The sequence below is a fragment of the Leptosomus discolor genome, chromosome 1 (assembly GCF_034619465.1).
Source record: "Leptosomus discolor isolate bLepDis1 chromosome 1, bLepDis1.hap2, whole genome shotgun sequence".
NCBI classification, from domain to species: Eukaryota; Metazoa; Chordata; class Aves; order Leptosomiformes; family Leptosomidae; genus Leptosomus; species Leptosomus discolor.
The window spans coordinates 57,423,061-57,449,596 of record NC_141391.1 but is presented as its reverse complement, the minus strand read 5'-3'; the positions used below and the strand labels follow the sequence as shown (position 1 = coordinate 57,449,596).

Below are 26,536 nucleotides of genomic sequence, written 5' to 3'. Positions count from 1 at the left end.
ATAAGCACCAAATCACTTAATGATCTTTTCTGATAACCCAAGAGGAGACGTTTTAAGTGTTTTGTTGAAAGGCATTTTGTAGCCTTTACGTATGGCTCATACTGCCCTGACTTTTCACTATCCTTGTTAAAGTCTGCATTTAAAAAATACATGCCTTTTTATAGAAACAATTGCAAGAGTTTGGCCCTCATGGCAAGTGGTAGAAACTCCCTGCATCTGTTCTGCACAGCACTTGGCCCAGGGTTTCCTACGGTCCATGTGTTATGTACCTTGAGGTGTGCTGGGTAACTAGGCAAAGTATTCTGAGGGTGATACTGAGAGAGCAGATGCTAAGATAGTGTTGGAGGAATATGATGGATTGGGAGGTCAAAAAATGGGTTGACTTTGTGCCTGAACTGCTGGCTTTTGGGAATGGTTCCTGATATCCTTCAAACTATGCCCATGTCTTGGAGGGTATTTATCGGTGTGGGCCAAAACTGTGATGGGGAATGAATCAACACATAAGCCGTGTGGACTATCAGTGGTCCAGCCCTTGATCACACCCTGGCCTTTTCTTACTCAGTGATATAAGTAGACCCATCAGTTCCATATTCAGACAAAGACATAAATCCTTAGGTACTCCTCATTATTGTATGTGTGATGGCTAACTTTTTCTTGTCCTATTCTATAAAATATTTATTGTGTGACCAATCTGTGCTACCTGCAAAACTCATACTGACTTCTACCAATAAAACCACTGAATGCTGCAAGACCTATTACTGGTGTATGCACAGAGTCCCACAGGGACCACAATTAGTTATATATAGGACCACAATTGTGTGTAAACATACTGTTTTGGTGGTGAATCCCTCTGTTTGCTGAGGTCAGTCAGCCAGCTAGTAAGGCTGAAATTAAAGGACAGGGAGTGCCTATATATCTTTAAAAAATTTATCTTAATGTTTTTAATAGAAGTTTTCTCCATATTTTATAGAGGAACATTTTAAAGGATGCTGTGTATTTTCACTTCAAGTAACAGGGATGTGTTACTAATCTATATTATATTATAAAACTGATTGATTTTCTCTACAAAAAGCAATAGCAAGCAGAGATGTTCTGTGTTGTCAGCTGCAACCTGTTGCCTTCACGGCATCATTCTTACTTTTTTTTTTTTTTTTTTCTAGTGATCTGCACAGGATTTTTGCATTTTCTACAAGGTTGTCCTTGAACCATAAGTTCTATGCAGGGATTCTGACAATTTAAGTAACTCTGTTGCTTAAATGGCATCACACTGTTACTGTGCTGCTTCTTTTGGAGTGACTTCTAGTGGTGCAGTAATTTCTAGTATATATTTTAATGTCAAATCAGCCTCTGTCAATAACCATTTTGAGTTGCTTAATTTCATATGCTTAATAAGGTAATTTTAGTTTCTTGTCCATGTTAATGCTCTTTTGATTTATGTAATTGATCCATGTATTCAGAAATAATTTAATTTCATTTTTTATTTTAGCAGTCAAAACTCTTAGTTGTCTGACTTAGCTTGAGCTTGGGAGAAAATTCTCTAGTACTTTCACAAGATCCCAGAATGTTTACTTTTCTCGTTCTTTATCTGATGACTTATTATATGCTCTCCAGTACTTTAACTAGGCTAAATCTTTTTTTTCAAAATCAATGGATATCTGTCCCTCTGCAGTTTTATTCTTCTAGTGAATCCTACACTATTCAAACTAGAGAGATCAATGCTGCACTCTTCCTGTTTCACTGGATCTGTGGACTAAGATCCCTGGATCTAGTGCCTTCATCTACAGATGGTTGTTTTGTTGGGTCTTTTTGCTTGTTTGGTCTTTTTTTTTTTAAGAAGAAACACGGGACAGAAAAATCGTCACTGAGGCATGTGGGATCAAAGAGCACACTTGACCGCACCTACATTTTGTGGCCTAGCCTATTAGTTTTTTCTTCAATAAGTGAAGAACGCTCCTGGACCCACTGGAAATTGATTGTCTATACAGCGGAACTGTCAGATCAGTCCTGGGAACAGTTTTGGCATGGGCCAGCTCCCCAGACCAATTTTCTGGCATGGTTCAAGAATTATTATAGGTCAGGCATCATGCCCCTAAACAGTTTTGACAAGACCACCAAGCTTGTGAAAATAAGAAATTTAGCACCATGGTTGCTCCAAGTTCTCAGCTCATTATGTTTCTACAGGGCTTATCCTGAGCCAGCAACTCTGTGATCCTATGGACCATGGAAAGAGCTAGCCTGTTGGTGATGCCCACACCATGGCAAGTGGAGGCATCTGGCTGCAGCACCAGTGAAGAGTCCCAGCTGTGATTAAGGTAGCAACACAGCCACAGCCATGCTGCCTCTAAAGGCACTGTTTAGAGGACTAAGGCATTTAAAGAACTTGTTGTTTTATGCTATTGCTATTCACCACAAGCAGCATTCATCTCACCTAAGTCTAGTCACTTGAAAAGTAAATATTTAGGCTAGCCTAGTTGTTTGGATTCTCACTGTAGTCATTTCTAGCCCCTAGTTCAACCTATCCTGAGAAAGTATGTGGTCTAGATGGTCATGCTGACTTTACAGGGAGCCTAGGTGCTCAGCTTGGGCTCATCTTTATGTTTAAGGCTGCCCAAGTTATGCAAGTTCATTTGTAATTTACACATCAAACTGAACACATCAAAATCAAGCCCTGGACAATACAGGCTTGGGTGTAGAACTGCCTGCAAACAGACAACCTGAACAGCATGAAATACATCCCTCTAGGAGAGATAAAAGCTATAAACGATAAAAAATTGACACAGAAAGCCCTGTGCTATTTGAAGGGGAATGAATGTGGAAGAGGATGGACAAGGGGCACAGCTAGGTCATGGCAGTCAGATATCCTCAAGATAAACCCAGACAAGCTCGTTACAGACCCAGGGGCTGGATGGCAGTACCATGTCAATTGAACCAGTTAGTCCTGTGGAGAGGCAGGTCAAGAGGTGCAGAACAGTGCTAAAATATCTTTATTGCCTCTAGGACCTGAGCTGGCAGCTTCCCATGGTGAGGCACAGTGCTGGTGGCAGAGGTACACCAGCTCACTCAGAGCTGGCTTCTGAGTTTTCGTATGTGTTACTGCAGAGCACAGAGCTGACCCATGTCATATTTTTAATTGTAAAGTTCAAAACTGGAGGGAAAAGAGCAGCAATATCTCCTTGAGCAATCAGAAACCATTAAAGACTTTGCATAAGGAGAGGGTTAAAAAAAGAGACTTGAAAGAGATGGCAACTTGCCACTAGGTTACTCGTGGGCAATAATAACAAGTAGACCTACAGGGATGAAACAATGGCTGCAGGATGAAGTCTTGTCCTAGAAAGACTCTGCTTTCCTCAGATGAAAGCCTCAGGGGTTTGCCCCTCTTCCACACTGTGCAGCTTTTAGGCATATTTTCATTTCAATAAGGTGTCATGGAAATGAACTGGAAATTAGCCAGTCTCATTCTTTCTTCTCAGCTCTCCCTGTTTTACAGTACAATGAACTGTGCAAACTCCTGAGGCAGACAACTTTTCTGCTTGTTGTTTTTTGCTCCCTGCCAGTTAGAAGCCTCTTGGTTAGCTGGTGGCCACAGGTGCACCACGGTTCCCAGAGCGCTGCTCCCCCAGCCACTATTTGGGAACACGCACCCTGAAGGATGATGCCTGCCTTGCCTTCAGAAATCAGGGTCATCCTGGTGTGTTGAGACAAAAGCTCCTGATGCGGTTTTAGTGAGTGATTATGAATCCTGGGATTCGAGCTCGGAGAATGCAAGTGCAGGTTTGTGTAGATGGATAGTGACAATGAGATGATGCACAGCTTTGGCCTTAAGTGAGATCTATGGCTAGGGCTGTTCATGATGCAGAGTTTATCACTGTCAAAAGACAGAGAGAAAACAGTCTCTGTTCATTTTAAACAGTTAATTGTAGAGGTTTTTCTCTGTTGAGCAGAGGTACAGACATGGGATGTTCAAAATTTCCTTTCTTGGGTGCTCAAAACATCTCTGTTTAGACTGTGAAGTTTTCAGTCCACAAGTCCAAAAAACTCAGCTATATATATCTACGATATATTATAAGATACAAATATACAAATAAATCTATACTTTTATCACATGAAAATATTCAGATAAAGACATTCCAGATTCTCCAAATGATTTTGGTTTAACATGACATCTTGCATAAAAATAATGCTCTAGCATAGCTGTGGTGTATCACAAATTAAGAGCTTGTATTAACCCCTCGACAGTTGTCTTCCAGAAAACATATTTCAGTTTTTATGAATATAGGTAGATATCAACTTAATTTTGCAGGAGAGGACATATTAAATACGCATTTTCTTTGGAAAAATGCCCAAGAGATAAAAGACTTTTCTGACCTGCAGTGAATTATATTTACCCATATTAGTTCATTTTTTGCTCATTTCAAGTGTAATTTAATGGAAAAATTCCTCAATTTTTAGATAACAGTTTTGAGTGAAAATGCATTGGAGCCAGTTTGAATGTAAATCTTTTGTGTGTGAGAAAATATACATGTATGGTAAAATGAAGTACTCACAGTTTTCCTATCCTCAGACGAATGAGTATAGAGGCATTTAATCCTAGTACTGCTCCTTTCACCTTGACACATGATTTAAACTATCTCTATAACAACCAGGAAATCCAGCTAAAATCCTACTAACAAGGAAACACTAGCATTACTTTTCATAGAATCACAGAATGGTTCGGGTTGGAAGGGACCTTTAAAGGTCATCTAGTCCAACCCCCCTGCAGTGAGCAGGGACACCTTTAGCTAGATCAGGTTGCTCAGTCCAACCTGACCTTCAATGTTTCCAGGGATGGGGCTTCTACCACCTCTCTGGGCAGCCTGTTCCAGTGTTTCACCACCCTCATTGTAAAAAATTTCTCCTCTATATCCAGTCTAAATCTACCCTCCTTTAGTTTAAAACCATTATTCCTTGTCCTATAGCAACAGGCCCTGCTACAAAGATTGCCCCCATCTTTCCTGTAGGCCTCCTTTAAATACTGGCAGGCTGCAGTAAGGTCTCCCTGAAGCCACCTTTTCTCCAGGCTGAACAACCCCAGCTCTCTCAGCCCGTCCTCATAGGAGAGGTGCTCCAGCCCCCTGATCATCTTCATGGCCCTCCTCTGGACTCGCTCCAACAGGGCTATGTCTTTCTTGTGCTTGCTGGGGGCCCCAAAGCTGGACGCAGCACTCCAGGCGGGATCTCACGAGAGCAGAGTAGATGGGGACAATCACCTCCCTTGACCTGCTGGTCACACTTCTTTTGATACAGCCCAGGAGGCAATTGGCTTTCTGGGCTGCGAGCGCACATGGCCGGCTCATGTCCAGCTTTTCATCCACCAGTATCCCCAAGTCCTTCTCAGCCAGACTGCACTCAGTCGCTTCATCCCCCAGCCTGTATTGATAATGGGGATTGCCCCTACCAGGTGCAGGACCTTGCACTTGGCCTTGTTGAAACTCATGAGGTTCACACAGGCCCACTTTTCTTACATTCCGTAACAGGTGACATAGAAAAGAAATGTTTTCTTTTAAAATATGATTTGCAGCAGTTTCTTTTTTGCACAAATGAGCTAAGGTCCATAAGTGACAAACAACTTGAATTTTATTTTAACCAGATTGATAATGCATGAATAAATTAGTGCCTTGTAACAGTGTAAGAAACCAATCTAATTTTGTGTCAGCCTTCTGCTCATACACAGAGAGCTCCCTGTGCAAACACACTCCAGTGAAGCTGAAGGCTATTCACAGTGTGAAATCTAGAAGTGCCACGGGCTGGCAGCTGGGCACTCTCATGCTTCAGAGGAACAATAGTCAGAAAATGTTGTTGAATTTCTTGAGGTATGTGGTGAATAACAGCACACAGGGCTTTTCTTGGGGGAATACAACAAGATTCAGAGTTGCCTTGCCCCAGCAGAGAGATAATTGCTATAATTCATAAGAGAGGCTTATTTCCATTTTTCATTACTGGAGAAAAACTTTATAAACTGTGTTGAAGGGAATGGGACCTTTTGTTTCCTGAGGCTGCATACATAATAATTTTAATTCAAACAACCAGTTGAACCAGCCTATGCTGGTCATTACATTTCCTGTCGTCTTCCTGTCATTTTGTAGTTTAATTTCTTCATCAGCTTGCTCCTAGTTTTACATGCTCTTTCAATTTCTCTGTCTTGAGGCATACAGCAAGTAAACTCATTGATGGTGATCAGTTAGCACAGTTTGTACAGGATCCTTTTTACAACAGCCTAGCCGATATCTAACATTGATCCTACATCATTTATGTTTCAGCTGTGCAAAGAGAATACTTTCGCACTGGGAATGACTTTAAACTATGTCCTATTTTAAGATAAGCCTATATATTTTCCCCGTACCCTTGCCACATTTGCTGATCAGAGGCACTTACATCTGAACAAGTTTTGTTTCTTATAGATGCTTTCCTGTCTTATTTTATTCTGCGGTACAACTGTTTATGAAGCTGAATTTATAACTCAGCTGCCATATGCATAGCTACAGCCTGTAAAGGAAAAAGCAAAGGGTTAGAACTCCACTGCAGGTTCAAAAGCAAGGCAAAGCTGTGTCAAAAGACTTACAAAGAGGAAAAAAAAAAAATCACAAGTTACATCATTAAAATCCAGGAGAACTTTACCATTGTGACTGTAACTTCGTAAGATTTGGCTTACAATATGCAAGCAGATGAGCCAAATACTGTTAGTCAAACAGCAGAAATAGAGAAGAACTGGAAAGGTGCAAAGCACCACAGCAATCAGTAGACTGCTCTCCAAGCAATCCTTCTGCAAGTATGTCTCTAACTGGGAGTGACATTCTCCAGGAATCCTGCCTGGACTATGCAGACCTACAGATGTGTTCCAGCTTCTGCAGTGTTATGCATCAAAGAAAGGTGATACTCAGATATGTTTTTTTTTTTTTTTTTTTAAAAAAAAACACCCTGCTTTTCAGAATGCAGTTCAGAACCATCCCAAAACTGCACTACTTCATTTTCCGGAACCATTGAAATCTGTAAAATACATCTGTAATTCTACTTCTACCTGAGATAGCAGACTATGTCAGAAGCTTACTGTACTTCATTTATTTGAATATTTCTGTTTCAAACCAGGTAAAGAAGAAATATACAAGAATTATCTGCCTTATTCATATCCTCTGCCTGCTTTTCAAAGGAAATATTATTTGATGGCCAAGGGCTGGGGTGGCCAGGATCTGAATTAATTTCTGACTCAAGTTCTTGGTGTAGAAGCTATGTGTTTGCAAAGTTCTTAGGTTAACAGATCCTTCATCTTGTCAGGAACCCTAAAAGGGATTGTATCCATAAAAATAAATAAGAAAAAAGTCACATGATTTTTTCAAGGGACAAAATGTTTGAATTCGATCAGGTGTGGGAGAAAAGGTAGAGTCACTTCTTATTTTGTTTGACGTGGCTTATCCATCCCCCTTTTATGTTGACATGCTTCTTGGGTTCAATTATTTTCAGAACATGTAACTTGCCTCACATTATCCCACAGATGGCTTCCAGCTCTTTAAGAAATATACTATGCAAGCCAAATCTCTGTGATGTTTATACTTCCTTTCAAGGTGGTTTTAGCAATTTTATCTCATTTTATTTTCCTACTTAGGAAAACTTGGCAAAATATCAAAAGAAAAATGTGCAGATGAGTGCTCTTCATGGAAACTAGATGAATGCTTAGTACCTTCCCAAGCCAGGGTAACCTTGGGCTTTCTGATTACCTTGTTGAAATTCAAATTCATTTGATGCCTATGGATACTTTCAGGATTAGTACCTCTTCTGATGAAGAGCAAAGTTAGCTCAAGCTGTCTTGTATGATGCACCCCAAAGGTTAAAGCTGGTGATTGTGTTGGTGAAAAGCACCTCTTGGCTTTCCTTCTATATGCAGAAGCGGGCTACCCAAGGCTTGTGATTTTGGCCTCCCTCCCCTGAATTTGCATTGCAGAGTAACAGCTTACTCCCATGGTGGCAGCCAGCATGGCATGCTCTGGACTCAAAGCTGTAGGATATCTTTACCAGGATGCCGTGCTATGCTGCCATCCCTTATCATATGGGTCAGTACGTGTAGGGCACTAGATGCTTTCTCACCCTGGCCATATTGTCATGGCCTTTCACACCAAAAGCCTACAGAGAAATTAAAAACTGTACATACTAGAAAAAGTAAAAACTTTACTGCTTGCCCTCTTTGGCTGCTGGGGGTGAAGGAGAGAAGAACACACTTTGTGTTTCCAAGGAAAGGCCTTAAGAGCTTTAATATTCCCTGAACCTCCACATAAGCATACACAGAGTTCCCAGAACAGAAATTCCTGGCCACCTCAAACCTCCCTGCCTGCATATTCACAACAGGGGAAAACCTATTCAGGCCTCTCAGTACTGTTCCCCTCCTCCCTGTGCTCCAGGGCACACTTGGTGGAAAATCCAGTACCTTTCTCTGCATCACTTCCTTGGTGGCTGTCATTCTCCAGGAAACAAGTTTCTTGCTAGTCTAGCATTGATCCACACATCAGCCCATGAAAATCATGTTGCCTTTCTCCTTCACAAATCACCACCCAGCCATAGACAGGCACTGTAAAAGAAAGTGAGTGTAGGTTCCTGGAGGTTGTAAATGATGGCATATTGAGAATTAGGGAAATTTGATTTTCCTATCCTGGGCTGACCCCCGTAAGACTGAGTAGAGAAGAAAAATTGTTTTGGGTAAGCAAATATGGTATGGTAATCACAGAAGGAACGGAGCAAACCATATGGAATATCAGAATCTTATTTAAATAAACATACTTTCTAAAACAGAAAAACATTTAAATATTATCAATAAAAATTTAAAACACTCCTTGCTCCGTCTCATCTCCCCATTTTCCTCTGTAATTCTTTAACAGGAACGTATTATGCCTGTGATTTTTGTCTGACAGACCACTTCCCTATTTACCTCTAGCTGCACTTCAATCTGACTTTTAACAGCTGCCTAAAGATCCATAGTTGGGATTTGCTCCGTCTGGTTTCTGATAACAGACAAATCTCGATTAACTTATCCTGATAACTTACTATGGAAACTTACACCAGTGCAGCGAGAATGAAGCATTCACAGGTATGTTGTTATCAGTGCACATTTCCCCTGACTATGCACTTTAACCCATTAAAATTAAATGGTGAATTGTGTAAATGAAGGCTGAGTCTTGGACTTCTTGCTGGAAGTTTGTCGTTAGCCTGGATTATAGTGTGGGTATTGCTTTCTTTGTTAGAAAACACTTCAGCAAGCCAACAATTAAGGGAGTGAGGTCTCAAACCCAAATAACATTGCATTCAGAAGTGCTATAAATCCTAACGAGAACCTTAGTGTTGTTAATCTTGTTACTTGTCACTATTAATACTGAAAAATGACAAAACATGCCTGGCTGGTTTAGGGCATGGCTACCTGAACAAGTGCAAAGCAAAGCTGGATTTTCTAAGCATCAGACACTCTAGTGCTTCAAATGGGGAAAAAATATGGAAGTGTGGGTCTAAACTCAGCTGTGCAGTCAACAAGCAGCAGCTGAGCCCTTCCTGAAGGGTCCGGTAAATTCACTTGGATTTGCTGGAGAGCTTCCAGAGCGCATGTGGGCACCTGTCAGGGTGCAATGTTCAGCAGCTTGCTTTTGTCCGTAGCATCCACTGAGTACCAGCGGAGTATGGATTATATCGTGGAGTGAGAGGACAGCCTTGGTCATTTGGTCCAGGAGGCCAGAGTTAAATCTTTAGGTGGTTATAAGACATGGAAATTTCTTGGCCACATCTTACAATGATGCCCTTCTACTCTCTGTTTTCTCTCTGATAAAGTGAATGGCTGAGAGAGGCAATAGAGTGTTTTAGCATGGGGATGAGTGGCCTTGAAGTGATTATAGTGCCTTTGCCATGGGGAGACATTAAGGAACAAACAACATTAAAGAATATGTCCCGATATATCATTAAGTATTTTCTAGATTTTTGAAACAGTGTTATTTCACATTTTAGCACAGAATAAAATCAACATTACAACCTGTGGGAAATAGGATTTTTAAAAAGTGCTTCCACAACTAGCTTGAGAATTCCAGGGGTTTTGTCCCAGGACATTACCAAGTCATTTTGCAGCTGGTCATATTCCTTAGTAAACTGCTGCACATTTCACAGGCAGTATTTTTTCTCCGAGCAATCCTTCTCCTAAAAGAGATTTTTAAGGCACTCAGTTTTGCTACACTGATTTTTATCATGCAAGGGGTGACCTGGTGAAAAGTGTGATGAAGCTGGGTCTCTCTCTTCAGGCAGAGAGGAGCTGAGTTGACCATTTTTCATCTAATGACAAAGGTCTTTACCTGGGTGAACTCCAGCTGGCCCAAGATTAAGGAGCTGGGTGGGATTGAGACAGGAGCTGTCCTCTTTTCTTTCCCAACAATGTGGGAATTATAATCTGGGAGAGACGGGTTGCAGATAAAAATCAGCCATGGTTTTCCAGTCCCATCACTACTTGTGCAAGTGCTCTGTACTTCATGAATAGGAGGGTATTCACAGTCTCTGGGTGTCCTGTACCCTGGACAGGATTGCTTCTCTACTATTCTGCACTTAGAGGTGTAATCTGAACTGAATTACCTGAGCATAAGTGACAAGGCGAAGCCTGTGTCAATATTCTCCTCTTTCCCTGGTGGGACAAACACGGTACCAGTTCAGACTTTATTAACTTGGATATTATGAAGATCACGCTTTACAGAAACAGATGATTAATTTTTCTGGATCACTCCATTCCCATAGTGCAAATGGATGGTTAGAAAATCATACAGAGACAATGAGCAATGATTGGGAACCCTGTATCTTCCATTTCAGAAGAAAAGAACACCTGAAAGAAAGATCGCATTAAGGTGTTCAAGACAGGAACATATTTTTAAATGCCTAGCACAGGGTGACCCCTTGTTGCCAAAACAAATGAAGCAGAAATACCGTCAAGGTGTATGATAGTAATTTCACAGTCTATCCAGGTTTGTAGACCATGAGCTCCATAAGACAGTCTGACAATGAAATTCATCTTACAGGACATCAACGTCCATGTCTGAGCTACGAACTCTTCTTCTGCAGTCAATGGTGAGAAACAGGAACTGAAGGGTGCAAACACATCGTAATCCAATAGAGATTTTTAGAGTAGTTCAGATCAACTGTGCCCTGAAAGTGCCTATTTCTCTCAGCTGACAGTAAAGGATAGATTATTTGGCTAGCTCTAGGGTTAGATACCTCCGTTTGGTCAACTGGATTTCATCTGAATGAATGAATAACAGTTGAAAGGATTTTTATGTACATCTTATTTCTAAGATTATAAATGTTCTCTGATTTTTGAGCCCATTAACATTTATTGTGAGATCATGGAAAAGGAAGTTTCTTTCAGGTTCATTTATTATGTAGTGAATTTTTTTCTCTAAGTTATTGTTGTTTTTTCCAGCAGAAGAAATAAATTTCTCAAATTCCTGCTATTTCTGCATATATATCATACTTTAATATATGAGCACTGTAGGTATGTTATATTAAAAAAGGCAATGCACTTCAAGCAATTAGCTTTTTACTTTAGTCACTATGCCAGTTACTTAGGTAACACATTATTATGTACTGGAAATTTTTATGGGCTTGAATGTTTAAGGAGAAAACCAATTTTAATTCCAGTCTGTTTTCATTTGAGTTCCTATATAGTAGTTATTCTGTCTAAATATATAACAGGAAAGCAAAATTCCCAGCACTTTAAAGCAAAGGCAATTATCCTAGGGACTTCTAAGAGCTGTTTGTGTATCAGCAATGCAGTTTACTCCCATACAAATGAACAGTAGTATGTCAGTTGTCCATCAGGCTCTGGCAGTGAGTTAGTCTTATGCGAATTTAAAAGCTCTTTGCGTGGGTGTTGACATGTAAGCTAGGTGTCAAAGAACCCTACCAGAGATAGTGGAGACCTGGAGTGGGATTCAGTTGCCTACACAGGTATCCACTGCCTTTGGAGGCCTACCCTCTCTTCCACATGCCAGTACAGGTCCTGCACCATACCTGAGACCCTCATGTGAAGGCCCTAGATGCCTCTCTCTGGACAGCTATGACTTCTTAGTGGAGTCTAGGGAGTTATTTAGGGGGTCAGCTGCCTCATTTTGATCTGATTTAGGATCTTATGAGTATCTCCTAAATCCCTCATATAGAAATAGATTAATCTAGTGCCATTTTTGTTCCTCTGCAGAATCAATAATACCGAAGAACTTCTGTAAGGCCCTTACCACTTTTGTTACCTCCTTGCAGATGCCTAGATCATTCAGGGCATCTCATTTAGCATAAGGCACTTGTGTTTCAGCAAGTGAATACTGCTTGTTATGGACAGCCACCTTGACTAGCTCTCTGTTGCTACCATGGGAGATTAATAAACCCAGCTCCACAGAGAACCTGTATTATAGATATTGAATAAGACACAGTAAATTCCTTTTGATATGTACCAGAAATGACATGTACAGAATATACATTCAGTGAAGAATCAGCAAAACCCAAGAAAACTAACAGACATATACATGATGGTCATTTACGATTACTGCCACTAGATCGCAAAGCCGCCAGAACATTGACACCAAGCTGAGTGGTGTGGTTGACATGCCTGAGAGACAGGATGCCATCCAGAGGGACCTGGACAAGCTTGGGAAATGGGCCTGTGTGAACCTCATGAGTTTCAACAAGGCCAAGTGCAAGGTCCTGCACCCGGGTCAGGGCAATCCCCCGTATCTATACAGGCTGGAGGATGAAGCTATTGAGTGCAGTCCGGCTGAGAAGGACTTGGGGATACTGGTGGATGAAAAGCTGGACATGAGCCGGCCATGTGCGCTCGCAGCCCAGAAAGCCAATTGCCTCCTGGGCTGTATCAAAAGAAGTGTGACCAGCAGGTCAAGGGAGGTGATTGTCCCCATCTACTCTGCTCTCGTGAGATCCCGCCTGGAGTGCTGCGTCCAGCTTTGGGGCCCCCAGCAAGCACAAGAAAGACATAGCCCTGTTGGAGCGAGTCCAGAGGAGGGCCATGAAGATGATCAGGGGGCTGGAGCACCTCTCCTATGAGGACGGGCTGAGAGAGCTGGGGTTGTTCAGCCTGGAGAAAAGGCGGCTTCAGGGAGACCTTACTGCAGCCTTCCAGTATTTAAAGGAGGCCTACAGGAAAGATGGGGGCAATCTTTGTAGCAGGGCCTGTTGCTATAGGACAAGGAATAATGGTTTTAAACTAAAGGAGGGTAGATTTAGACTGGATATAGAGGAGAAATTTTTTACAATGAGGGTGGTGAAACACTGGAACAGGCTGCCCAGAGAGGTGGTAGAAGCCCCATCCCTGGAAACATTGAAGGTCAGGTTGGACTGAGCAACCTGATCTAGCTAAAGGTGTCCCTGCTCACTGCAGGGGGGTTGGACTAGATGACCTTTAAATGTCCCTTCTAACTCAAACTATTCTATGATTCCATTGTGAACTTGTAAACATCTACTCCATCCTCAGTAAGTACATCTAAGTCCTAAATTGTAATAGCCTTCGTCACATTCACTTTGGTAGGGCTATTTGTGGAGGAGTCGGGTATTGACTGCTCAGCAGGGGTTAATCTAACTCAGTTCTAGCCCTCTTTAAGATAAATATCTTGTCAAGCCTAAAGTTCTTCATAGTTGACAGAGAAACAGTGCACTTCCAGGGAGCTAGTCACGCAATCTCTGGCCGATACCTACATTAGACTGTGAATTACACTTTCAAAATGCTGCTTTTCTTAACCAGCTGTGGAGGGAGTCTATACTACTGAGTCCTAATCCTCTAACTGGAGTTCTTTATTAATATGTACTTCAATACACATCAGTGTTCAGAGTGGGATATGCTGAAGCATCTTGCAGGTATTCTATTTTCCACAGTGACTAAGTATCTGGAGGGGTAGTATGGGAGCTATGTATTTTGACCTAATGTGCAGCTGTGATGCTGCTAGGGCCTACACCCAAACCTAGGATCCAAAAATTGCTACTGGGTTTGCTAAAAGATGCACAGCCTTAGACTTGACCTTAGTTGCTGATGGATAAAATTACATACGATGAATCTTTTCCTTCCCCCTTCTCCAGTATTGTTAAATGTCTTGGCTTTCCCATCAGTGAATAAACGCAACTAGCACTCAAGCTTTGCTTTTTACCGGCGCGTGCATTATAGAACCATCCTGTATTGCTATCCGAACAACCTAAACTGATACGTTGATATGATTGGGGGATGGGAGTAAAAGCAGGAGGAAAATACAGGAAGTCTTGCCTAATATTTTTTTTTTTTTTTTAAATAAAGAAAGTTCACGAAAAGTCATTATTTGTATGAAGGTAAACCTTTTTAATCCTTGTATTTTACCTCCCCTCTAATGACTAGTTATACACATAAAAGTCCATAAAGTGTCAATTTCTGTCTATTAAAACCAAAGAAAATTGTGTGCGATGTTTGTCTTGGGAAATCAGTTTTCAGTCTGCTGTAACCTACTATTTGTTATAAGTGGAGTCTGATATTGCACACTCCTGTTATGAGTTCACAATATATCTGTGTGCTACAGTCTAGCGAAATAAAAATAGCTGCAAAAGGCTGGAGAAAACTAATTGCTGTCTGTATGTATAACACATATTTTTCTTTGGAGAGTGAGAATTGCTATTTGCAATTAAATCAGAAATGACCAAAGCTTTAATTTCTCTGTTGATATCCACACTTGTGCACAACTTTGTTGCTGAAAGGACATCTTATGATCTGTAGCCCTTCTAATTCTCTAGTGGTAAATGAACTGGTGATATATTACGAAATCCATTTTTTATGGAAACTTAAAACTTGTTGCTTGTACTCATATTAACAACGCAAGAATTCATCACAGTGTAACACATTCCAGGCAGGTAGTCAGTCGTCGTTGTAACTGTCACATTGCTTGGAAGCTTCTAAATGAGCATGGTTTATGCACTGAAAGTGGGGACACAAGCCTGCTACCAATTTTTAAATCATAATTTTTCTTCTAATATCACGTCAAAATGCTAAAGTGCAGAGGATGTTTATATAGTCACCATTTTTCTTTAGCATTAACAAGAACATTAAGAATTCACTTTTCCTTCTGCACAGATTCATGCACAGACATGTGAAATGAAATGTGATCTATCTTTCAGCTGAAAGAGCAGTGGTGATGTATTTCCTGCTTAGATTAATCTTCCAGAGGCTGATAATACAAACTTTCTGTAAATTGGAAAAAACCCCAAACCCTAGACTTTATTGAGCAGAGGCTAAAACATCAAATGGAAGGAATTAGATTTTAATCCAGATTTACAAGGGGGAATTGCCATTGAATAAAACTTGTGCAACCTCTGAATGAACTATATTCGTTGAAGGCTAGTCATCCTTCTAGGTACCTGATGATACCATGATAACGAGTATGGTTAGAAGTATGATTGGAACAATCTGTCAATATAGTTTATAGACCAAAATCTCCTTTGTGCGCATTTGATTTGTAGAGCCCAACTCCAAAGCCCAGCATTAAAGTTACATTTAGACATTTACAAATTTGATGTCTGAGCTAATCCTCCAGATTCTCTTCATACTCAGTGGGGAGAAATGGATAATTCAGAGAGTAATTCAGATTCTTGACATTTCCAAATGAATATCTTAAGCAAGGTCTGGAGGTGCCTAATTCTCTCCATCGATTAGTAAAAGAATGAGGTGATAGCTCAGACTTTCATAGCGATATTAGGAACATGAAAAGCTAGGGCATATAAATCCCATGTCGTGTTAGTCTGGTTTGATATGGCACAGATGTGCAAACTTTAGCCTATATATCTTGCTTTTCTTTACTCTAATAGCCAAGCTCAGGAATCACATGATTTCTCAATGTACAACAACTGAAGACCCGTGACTATGCCATTTCTTCATCTCACTGTGTGCAGACAAGTCTAGTAATCAGAAGTGGATTCTGCCTTCAGGTTTTGTATTCCCTATCTCTGTAACAGAGATACATAATACCATTCATACCCCTCAGACTTTCCTGGAAATGAGATTATGACTCTCAGTGGGTCTTCACACCCATCAGGTAAAGGAAGTTCAACTAGTACTAACACGTGCATTTTTAGAAGATGTTCAAGCAGGCACTGTGTTCAATGGGACAGGCAACACCACGCTTCGGGCAAGGCAGACACTGCACTGTAATCAAGATTGTGCATTTTTTTAAACAACTAATTAAGGTAGAGATCTGTCTTTCCTGTTACTGTTGGAAGATGGTGTTTCCTTGCTCATACTAAGCAGGGTCCGAACAGCATGCAGACCCATTCAACCTGAAAACAGAGGAAACCACTGTAATAAAGCTCTTAGTAACCGCCTCACGTGCGTTAGGAATGCAATGCATCAGATACAGCACCATGCAGAACAGTTCATCTGGGGGATGGAATAGTATTGCTGTTTTTAAAAACAGGACTCTGGCAGGTCTCCCAGGAGGGTTCTGACAGCCACCATCATTCATCTGCCTTTGCCATCTGAAACTGGTATTAACCATGAGGGAAAAAGTGATCGCACAGACTTAAAGTTACTTAGATACTGCTGTGACACAGAAACTGAGAATAAACAAAACTTGATGCTACGCAAACACCTATTTTTGGAGAACCAAGCAAATCCTAAATCTGACACCAAATGACCACAACAAATGTGATGAAACATATCTATTCATTGTGCCTATAGTATCTAGACAGCTAATGAGAAACAGGACTTTTTTTAAACGCACAAAACCTAAAACTGGAGGAGCTGTACGCCTTATATTTTACAGGCGTTATCTCTTGATTAGCATCACACAGGGTGAAACGCCACGTCCAACAGCACAGCATCTAAGGGATGCAGGGAAAGTAGCCTGTGGGAAGTCAGTGGGCTTCTAAAACACCTGCATGAGCCTGTTATCTTCACTCTTAAGATGTGTGACCAAAAACTCCTGAGCTATGAAGTCTTTTATAGGCTCATTGTTTGTATCTTCCCCCATGGCCTTTGTATGCAGAAGGTGTTTGAAAAATTAATCTCTGTATTTTAAACCGTTTAAGGTTCATACCTACTGGATTTTATTCTATGGCCTCTTGAGAAATAATGTTGAGAATAAACATCCTATCTCAGGAAAATTGTGCTGTCACTGCATATATTTAACAATTCTAGACTGGACTAACTGGATTCTAAAAAAGCTGAAACATGAGCTCCAGTTTTAGGAGTGGCCCAGAGGATTCCCAGGGCAATTCAGATCATTGTCTTCATAGTATACTGTCCTGTTAATTTTAGTCTTTTATACAGAAATGCAAAGCAGATTAGTATTTTATTTTTAATCTTATTTTCTATGTAGTTTTGAAGCACTGGGAAGGAATTGTTCACAAGAGATTTGTTAGGTTACTACTGCATTTTTTATTATAACAAAAATCATTACACAGTGGAATAAAAAAAAATTAAAAATATTACTGAATTTTCACTTAAAATACGTCCCATTTAATTTCTAAAAAATATGTTTCAGGGTCTTTTGCTTGTGGAAATTGAGACTTTATTTACTTTTTTTTTTAAGGAAAGTAAGAGGGAATATAATATTTTCCTACAAAGTGTGGCACGGTATATTCACCTCCCCAGGGTAAAGAGCATGAAAGGTTTTCTTTTTCAGACTGGGTGCATGCTCATCTACTTATCTATGCAGCCACTATACTGTACTTGAATGTAAATCTCTTGCAAAATGCCACAGCCAATTTCTCAGCTGCCTATCTCCATAGTATGCATGTGCATTATGTATTATACGGTTAACAGCGCGTCAGCTCCCTTGCGGAAAATCAAGAAAACTTCCATGTCCTCCTGAAAGAAAATGTGGAATTATTTTATACATGTCCAGCCAGGTCAGGCTGCAGTGTGTTGTTGGGAGAAATTCCAGCTGAATTAAGGCAGCACTGTGCTGTATAGTGGTGCAGTGGATACAGAGGTACTTGAGGCAGCCTAGATGCAGGAGGTAGTATGGCTATATCAGCATGGTGCTCTCTGTAGACTAATTAGTCCTGCTAAGAAGTAGAATATAATAGTTTAAGCTAAATGCTTTGAGGTACTTCACAAGTGAGCATCTGCGTGGTGCTGTGTTCCTGCCTTCCTCTGGGCCTGTGCTGAACCCTGCCGAGGAGGTCTTCTGTCTCAAACCTGAGACCTCTAACGTTCATAAAAACTTAGGAAGCTGGAAAACATGAGGGAATCTACTTTATCAAGCTCACACAGAGAAGCTCAGTGGTTTGCCCAAGATCAGACAGCAAAGACAGGGGCAATTCTAGGGAGAGCACCCAGGAAGGCCTGGGAGCTTGTTTCCATTGCTCCTGTGGTATCTCAAGGCACAGGACTCAGAGCTGAATGCCACTGCAGTGTCTGCATTGCTGGGGTCTGAGACTATGGGCAAGCTTACATGAGCTTTTAGCTCACTGAGGGAATACATACACTCCTTTCTGGGGGTGAGGCATCATCTCTGAAGCAGCAGAAAAATACTGGAAGGAACGAGATGCTCTGGGCACTGGAAAGAACTAAATCAGCCAGAATGTAAAATTACAGAAAGAACTGCTAGCATTTTAGCCTACAAGACACACACAAAGTAAAGATGGTGAAGATGAAAATTAAAGAAGTGTTTTGCCCGGCATTGTACAAAGACAAATGGGAATGAAGGTGAAGAATAAGAATACCAAAGCTTACACCATGTTGCATTGTCCTCCAGATAGTCCTCTGGGAAGCAAAAGGGAAACAGATTCAGGGAACAGAAAAACAAAACAAAACAAAACAAAATAAACCACAGGTTATACGAAACAGGCAACTACAGAGAAGATAACGAGTCTTTATAAGCAGTTGATTTTAAATTAGAAATTTTAGATCATGCTCTACAGAAGCAGCTGATCTCAGTGGTTAAAATGACTTAATTTCTGACAGTATTTGTCTTATTGAACTTCAGCTGTAATTGCTAGATGCCTAGACTAAGGTTGTCACTTTAGCCGCTTCATAGTAGAGGGATATGGAATGATTTCTCTAAGCTGTTTAAATATATACTTTAGGATGAGAATTGTGCTTTAGAAATACTTGATCTCAATTCAGTTGCCTAAATCTGTCTAGACAACTGAACAAAGACTTTTATTTCTCTCTGTTAACAGTAAAAACTGCAGTCATGTAGACTTCAAATCTAGATAGCTGGTTATAGTTATCTGCACTATGGCTCTCTATATTGAATCAGAAAAGTCCTCATTTTTGCTTCTGTTACAGTCACTAGAGAAATAGGGTGGAATCCAGTTACCTAAATACAGGCACAGCAAGTGAATTTAGCAGCTCTGAGGATTTCCATCTTACTTCCAGCCATGTCTCCTGTAACTTTAATTGCACATTTGGACATCTTGAAGACCACAGGCATCTCAAATAGTGATAGGAGACTGTTTATGTAGCTGAGTTCTACCCAGAGGAACCTGCAGAGAACAGCTGGGGCTCAGTTTTGTTCTCCCACTTGGATGCCACTTAGTAGGCGTCCTCTAGAGTATTATACCCAGCCTTCGACTGCCAGTTCAGGAGGACATGAATTTCCCAAATTAGTGTCCTATCTGCCAGCTCAATTAGATGTCTTAGATACTCTGAGGCATCTCAGTGTTGTATATCTACATGTGGATATCTCAGTTGAGACTTTCATTTCCCAATCTGTGAGAGGTGTCTGTGACAGATGGGGTGAATCACTCTCCGAAGATGTGTGTCTCTCTCCATTAAGCCTGATTTTAGGCACTGTTCTGTGAAGATGTGGTTGAATTGCCTGAGCATAAGTATCAAATTGCTTGAGATGCTGCAGTGTATTCTACCCAGCTCCCCATTGCTGCTGCAGAAGTATATTAGTCTCCTCTAGTCCTGTGCCATATCTGATGGTCACACGTTTCAGATACTCTGGGATGGCTGAGGTGGTGCTTCACATCCATGCTTAGACAGCTCTCAAGCTCTACATAACTTCCTAAACACATCTGATGCATTTTAAAACAGTTACATCGCAGCTTTTGGGGGATATTTAAGTTTTTTTCACATTTCTCACAGTTTATTTTGATTTATTTCTTATTTTTTAAGCCTTACTCATTACAGCTATGAAAATAACACAGGGAAATCACTGTCCCTCCTCTTGGAATGGAATAGCTGGATTAATCACAAGTTCAAGCAAGGATGAAGGAGCACTTTCTCAGATGGGTTCAGTACCCAGTGATTTCATTGTAGGCTTCTTATAAGGGCTGCTTTATGCAACCTACCTGATAAATATGCTCAGCTGAATTAAGCTTATAAATGGGCATATGAGCAGGAGTAAAAAAATTTGTTTCAGATATGCTACATATTTGTGTAAGATTGAGATGCAGAGGAACTATTTTCTAAACTTGGTCTCTTCTGAGGACGTGCTGTCAAAGACAGAGGAAAGCAGAATTGTTTATCACTTCTTTTGAGGTTTACACAGCTTCATGTTTGGACTTTGCGATGACAGTTTAAAGTTAAGTGGTCTGACAGTGTTTTATGAATACAAACTGCAGACTAGACTTCTAAAAGCATTAAAGTAACACTGAACAGTCAGCTGACTCGCAAGGGAAGATTTGTTTCTTATATCTATAATAATCAAAAGGAGCTTTAACTGTTTGACACTACTATCAAAATACTAATATTGCTGCATGTTTGTATTAAGTAAGCAATAGAAAATGATCAGCGCAGACTGGAAAACTGATGTGAGTGGGATTCTCCTTATGTCCTGTTAGCAATGCAAAGGTTGGGAGAATCTAAATGAAGCTCGTTGCCCAGGCTCTGTCTATAGTTAATGAAGAGAGATACATGATTCAGGGAATGATTCAGCATGTTAAACGCTAAGGATCTAATGTGGGCAGGTTGAATGGTGTTCCTGTGAGGCAGGAGTGCAGCATTTATATCCTTCTGGATAAAACTACTGAAGTTGGTGTGAGATGCAGGCAGTGGCCTTTCCCAAGTGCTGCTAAGGGATTACAGCTCTGAAACAAGGTCTGCTGCTCTAATCCACATAAACAGCCTTTCCTTGCTGTAGCTGAGGTCGGTGGCCATCTCTGATTTGGGGCATTGTTGGTCTCAGCCCAAAAGGAGATAACACATGCAGCACTGCTATTTGGAGATCAGTTTGATACCACCATTCATCTAATAGACCATAAACACTTATTATTTTAAGTATCACCAGCAAGAAAAACAAATAGGTATTTGGCTTGAACACTTTTTAAAGTAACAGCAGCAGTGCTAAGCTCTTTGTTTTTTTCTGAAATAATGCATGAATAAACCTAGTTAAGTCATATGGAGACAAGTTCCCCTTTGAAAGTCTACAAGCTATTAGGAGTTTTAAAGTATTATCTGCATGGCATTTTTCATTAGTTACAGCCTTTAAAGGCTGGCAGAATATGGCACATCTCTATTCAGGATGCTGCTCACTATTTTGGAGGGCTGTATTTAGAAATGATATTAATGTGTTTAGAAGTAGTCTCCTTATGTCAATATGGAATATCTCTTAAACCTGTCATTTTCATTGCAAAAATGCTCGAACTGTTATTGCAACATAAGAGTAATCCAAGCTGAACTGTGATACCAGGCTTCCTTTTTATGGTCTTCCTCCCATTTCCTCTGTTTGCAACCTTTAGCTTTGATGGAGTGCGATTGAAACCTACAGGCTTTGGTGACCTTTTACTTCACCTTGACCAATTCTAGATTAAGATCCAGGCCTCTGCACAGAGCAATACACAAGGGCTGGTTCTCTGAATCTAAAGTGAAAGGTTAAAATTAAGACCCTGTCAAATATGAATTGAGTATTGCCAGCCAGATTTTTAGCCTGAGACGCTACACTCAGTTATGAACCTGCTGTGGTAGAAAGACCTAAGTCTACAATGGAGATAAACATCTTTTCTGCTTCTTCTTCTAGGATAACCTGGCTACGCTATTTCCAGAAGAGCAGAGAACTAACAAACATTGCTTTTTGCTGCAGGGTAGTCACATGTCTTGACTAGAAATGCCATATTATTTTCCAGTTCAGTTGCCATGAAGATTGACAGAATACAGTAGATGGATAGAATACAGCATAGATAGAGGCAATTGGAAAGACTTGGCACTGTGGAAGACTACTGTGATCATCAAATGGATTTGCTGAATGACGGTGTCAAGAAGATACCGAGGTCCTTATCTGAATTAGTATATTTGTCTTCCTGCTCAGCAATTTAAGCCGCATATCAGAGAAACTTCTAGACATTTTTGGCTTGTGATCACAACCATAGAGAGATATTTTGGTGCCCTAGTGCAGCCAATACCTGCCTGCCACTCAGTGGGAGTGCAGCTCACCAAAACCTCATACCCGCAACTAACAGTTTCCAGCCCTCAGTTTCTCCTCTCACTCTTGATACAGCCCTGAGCACGACTCTCTTTGGCAAAACAGATCAATGCTGTGCAAGTGTTCAGCAATAAGCTTGGCAAACGGAGGGTGTGCGATACAGTCAGTTTTGATTCAGATGCTTTAAAACTCTTTAATTTTGCTCATTGGCTTTACCTCGAGATGATTGCTGAGACAGTATTAACAGCTGTAATAATTAGCCCACTATAAATCTGCAGATGTATAAATAGCAGCAACATCGAAGTCTGAAATGTGAATCCAATGACTGGTAGTAAAGAACATAATCTTATGCTAAAGTCTCATTTTCAAAATGATTGAATAAATAAAGTAAGATTAATGATCACTAAAGTTTCAGCTGATAAAAGTCAATTTTTGAGACGGATGGAAATAAAGCAGTGGTAATTTTATAATTAAGTAAAGAAGTGGAACAAATCGATGAGCTTTTGCAAGTGTATATGTTAAAGAACCAGCTGCTAAAAATTGCTTCAATACATAAAAATATTTTTAATAAAATAAAAAAATGTAAAATATTGCTGTAGATCACTTTTCAAAGAGAATTTATACTGCAATATACCTGCTGCGGTTCATCTGCTTTTGGCTTCCAGTAAAGAGCTTATTCTCTTCTAATATTTCTAATACATAAAAACTGAGTCATATTGTTCTCCTACGATGAAATTCTGTGCCATTTCCAATGGAGAAAAAACGATTTATTGGATGCTGGAACAGCTGGCATTGAAACTATATAGAGTGATCATGGAATTAAACAAACATTGTCAGGATATTACAACTCTTCTACTATATTCTCAAGCCATTTGAAAATGGAATACATTTTGCCTTACCAGCCTATCCAAACTTGTGCCAGCAGCAGTTGTAGGTCGCTCCTCTGGGTTATATGGTCTGAACCGTGTATTGAAGTTTTCAGGGACAGAACGGGAAGATCTCAGGGCAGGTGCTGGTTTAGGTTGGCCACATCCTTGGAAAACCTGAAAAAGACATTGTAGGTTATATTAAAATCATTAAAAATGGAAGCTGATATTTTATAGCCTCTTTATTCTCTCTTTCATATATTTGAAACCAGCTTTGACTGACATTTTGATAAAAGTGAATTGAGCACTTGCCCTGCATTAAAACTCAGGTAAATAATTAAGCATAATTAATTACTCGGTGAAGGTATAAAAACATATAGGGATCTTAAACCCGCCCTCATTTAGAAAGGTGATTATTGTAAGAAGTTAACACCTGAAAGTGTTTTAATTGCTGTCTTTCCAGGAAGAGAAATGAGTAAGAGGAAGTCCTTTGTGGCAGGACTTAGTTGATAATTGTCTTAGTTTTTGCTGAAATGTGGTGTGTACCCAGAATCACAGCTCATTCACAATCCTCACCTACAGCTCTTCCTACCTTGTAATTTTGCTTGTAGTCTCAGAGAAAAAGTCAATGATGAAATAGTCTTATAACTGGATAACTTTCTTATTCCCTCTTAATCTCTCCCCAGAAGAGGGATAAGGCATATTGAGTGGGCAATAATGAGAATTATTTTCTGCTAGTGTGTTTGTTTTCCAGGTACAAAAAATAATGTTCAGATTTATAATTTTTTTTGTATACCTCCATATGGAAAAGAGTTTCAGTAGCATGTATCTGGTGCATACTAAAGGACACAGAGGACACTTTTGACTACTGGATATCAAGTATATATCCAAAGGAACTCTCACAGAAGTTACTCAGCTGAAAGGAGGTAGAATGTTCGCAGAGTTAAATTTTTCAAGTGCTCTCGTGAAGTAGGATCCTAGTATTTCCCTTCCTACCCACTTTTTCAGTTTTGGAATAATCTTTCTTTTTTTGTGACCATTGTATTTTGGGTGTTTCAACATTTTGCCTCCATTCAGAAGAAAAAAATAATTAAATGTCAGAATTTCTTGTAAGACATATTTTTCAAAACCCGAAGGCCAGACACAAATTATCTGTCTGAATGAGCTTTGTAGAGGTGGCAGGAAGTTTGTGTCTGGCCTTCGGGTTTTGTAAAATATATATTATGATTCTTTTTTGCATGGCAAATAAGATAGCAAGCTCACAAGCTATGTTGTAGACCAGTGATCAAAAAGACTCATGTTTCAATTTTAGAATTTTAGATTTTCTGCCTTGAGTGGTTCTGTCCTGAAGTAGCCATGGATGGTGGACTTTTGTTGCTTTCAGGATACATTACCATTGGCTCTTAGTTAGGTTTCCTGATGTTAATTTAGAGGCCCCAAATGATTCAAAATTTGCTGAAAGAAACTGATTCATACTAAATTTATGTCCAATCATCAGGTCTGTTTTGGCTCAAAGTCCAGCAAATCAGCTGTTTTATGGCCATTGGGATTTTTAATTTATGAGTGGAATAATGCTTGGTCTGCTTTGAAAATATCTATAAGATTTTTTTAAGAGTTTCTAGCCTCCCTAGTAATGAGAACTATTGGACAATAAATTCATTTAATCAACCAGGAGAGATGATTTTAGCTTGTAAAGTTCTAAATTTTTCAGCAGGATAGAATCTTATTTTTCCTCTGTGAAGAAAATTCAACTAAGACCAATATTCAGGATTTATACATGATTGCGTATGACACTGTACATTTTAAAGGGCCAAATATATATGTTGTGGGCGGGCATCAGTTATACTTACAAAAGTTTTGTATTTCCTCTGATTGGAGACAACTTATGCACACAAAGCACAACTGTTTGTTTAGATATCTCTGAAATTCCGTCTAGTGATTAAGCAATTATTTCCTTACAAAAAATAAGTATGCATTTGGTTACAAAAACAAGTGTCAATTATCCAAAACATGCAACTCGACTCTCAAGGGAAAGGAAAGTGAGGGCAGTGAATCTTCTTGAATTCCACAGTGTGTGACTGTTAGGCTCCTTGTATGACCATGTGCAGTAGCTGCAAGTCTACATAATTTATATTTCATCTTTCTTATGACGTACCAAAAAAATCCCAACATAGACTTTAGCTTTGCATAAGCCAACATAGCATTTAGCTATTTGGCATTTAGCTTCATACAAATAGTTGTGGCAAGTAGTCTTATATGAACAAATTTACATACAGCTGGATAATAACAGAAATTGAAAATTAGATAGCAAATTTTACATCAAAGAGGAAGAAATAATTTCCTTTTTAAAAGATGTGGCAGAAATGCAGTAAGTATACAACATTCACTAACTAAATTTTGAGTGTAAAAGAGACATTTTCTAATTTGCGTCCAGTTATTAACTGACAGAACAGAAAATATGTGATATGTGAAATTAACAAATGCTTCTTAAGAAGCAGCACATGAAATACTTTCTTCACAATGCTACTCAGAGATACTGAGCATTTTCTAGAAAAATATTCAGGTGTTTCATACACATGCTGTGAATTGGCAGCATAAATTCACTGTCTTTAAAAATTTGCATTTCATATATAATTGGTGAAGTCCATTTCATCTGAATTTAGAGAACGGATTCCATTTAAAATTAAGCATTTAGGTGTGTACATGTAAGTATCTATATTTAAGCTAGACATCTAAAGCTTCCATTTTAGACAGTGGAGATCAAAATCTCTCTTCAGTTGCTCTCACATCAGCATCTGTACTAGTTTGTGATGTCCTGGGATATCTGTTAGGATTGTCTTAACATAAGACCATTATTCCCCATTGAACTGCACCTAAAGCTCAAATGGGATATCCCAGGGTGTCACAAAGAGCACCAGACCTTTATGATCAGGGATATGAACCAAGCTGTGAGATCAACAGAACCACCCATCTATCAAGCTGACTAAATGGAGGCATCTACCTCAGGACTAGGATGTAGATACTGTAAAAAAAGAGTCCTTTTCCCAGAGAACTCAAAGTTTTGAATCCCAGCAGACAGAATTTGTTCTCTATGAAGCCTTGAGTCATAATGTTATTTAGACATGTACTGCTGCTCAGTATTTCTTACTAAGCGTCTCTACATGACTCTGCTCCATTGACTCTGTCATCTTCAGATAGAATAGCATTGATTTTTTTTTCCTGAAAGGCCATTATATTTTTCCTGCACAGAGCTCTGGAAAGGACACACATAAATGAAGAGGTTTTGTTAATATGAAACTC

General features: G+C 39.8%; 1 protein-coding gene across 1 annotated transcript in view; it reads right to left on the bottom strand.

The window, feature by feature from the left end:
* The window catches only part of GPC6 (glypican 6), an 805,850-nt gene that overhangs the window by 41,341 nt on the left and 737,973 nt on the right, over positions 1 to 26,536 (bottom strand). Inside the window, exons 6-7 of the mRNA XM_086482023.1 lie at positions 23,270 to 23,413; positions 18,734 to 18,763 (exon numbers count right to left, since the gene is read on the bottom strand). Of these exons, the coding sequence (XP_086338149.1) occupies positions 18,734 to 18,763; positions 23,270 to 23,413 (174 nt within the window). The remainder of the gene's footprint in view (positions 1 to 18,733; positions 18,764 to 23,269; positions 23,414 to 26,536) is intronic.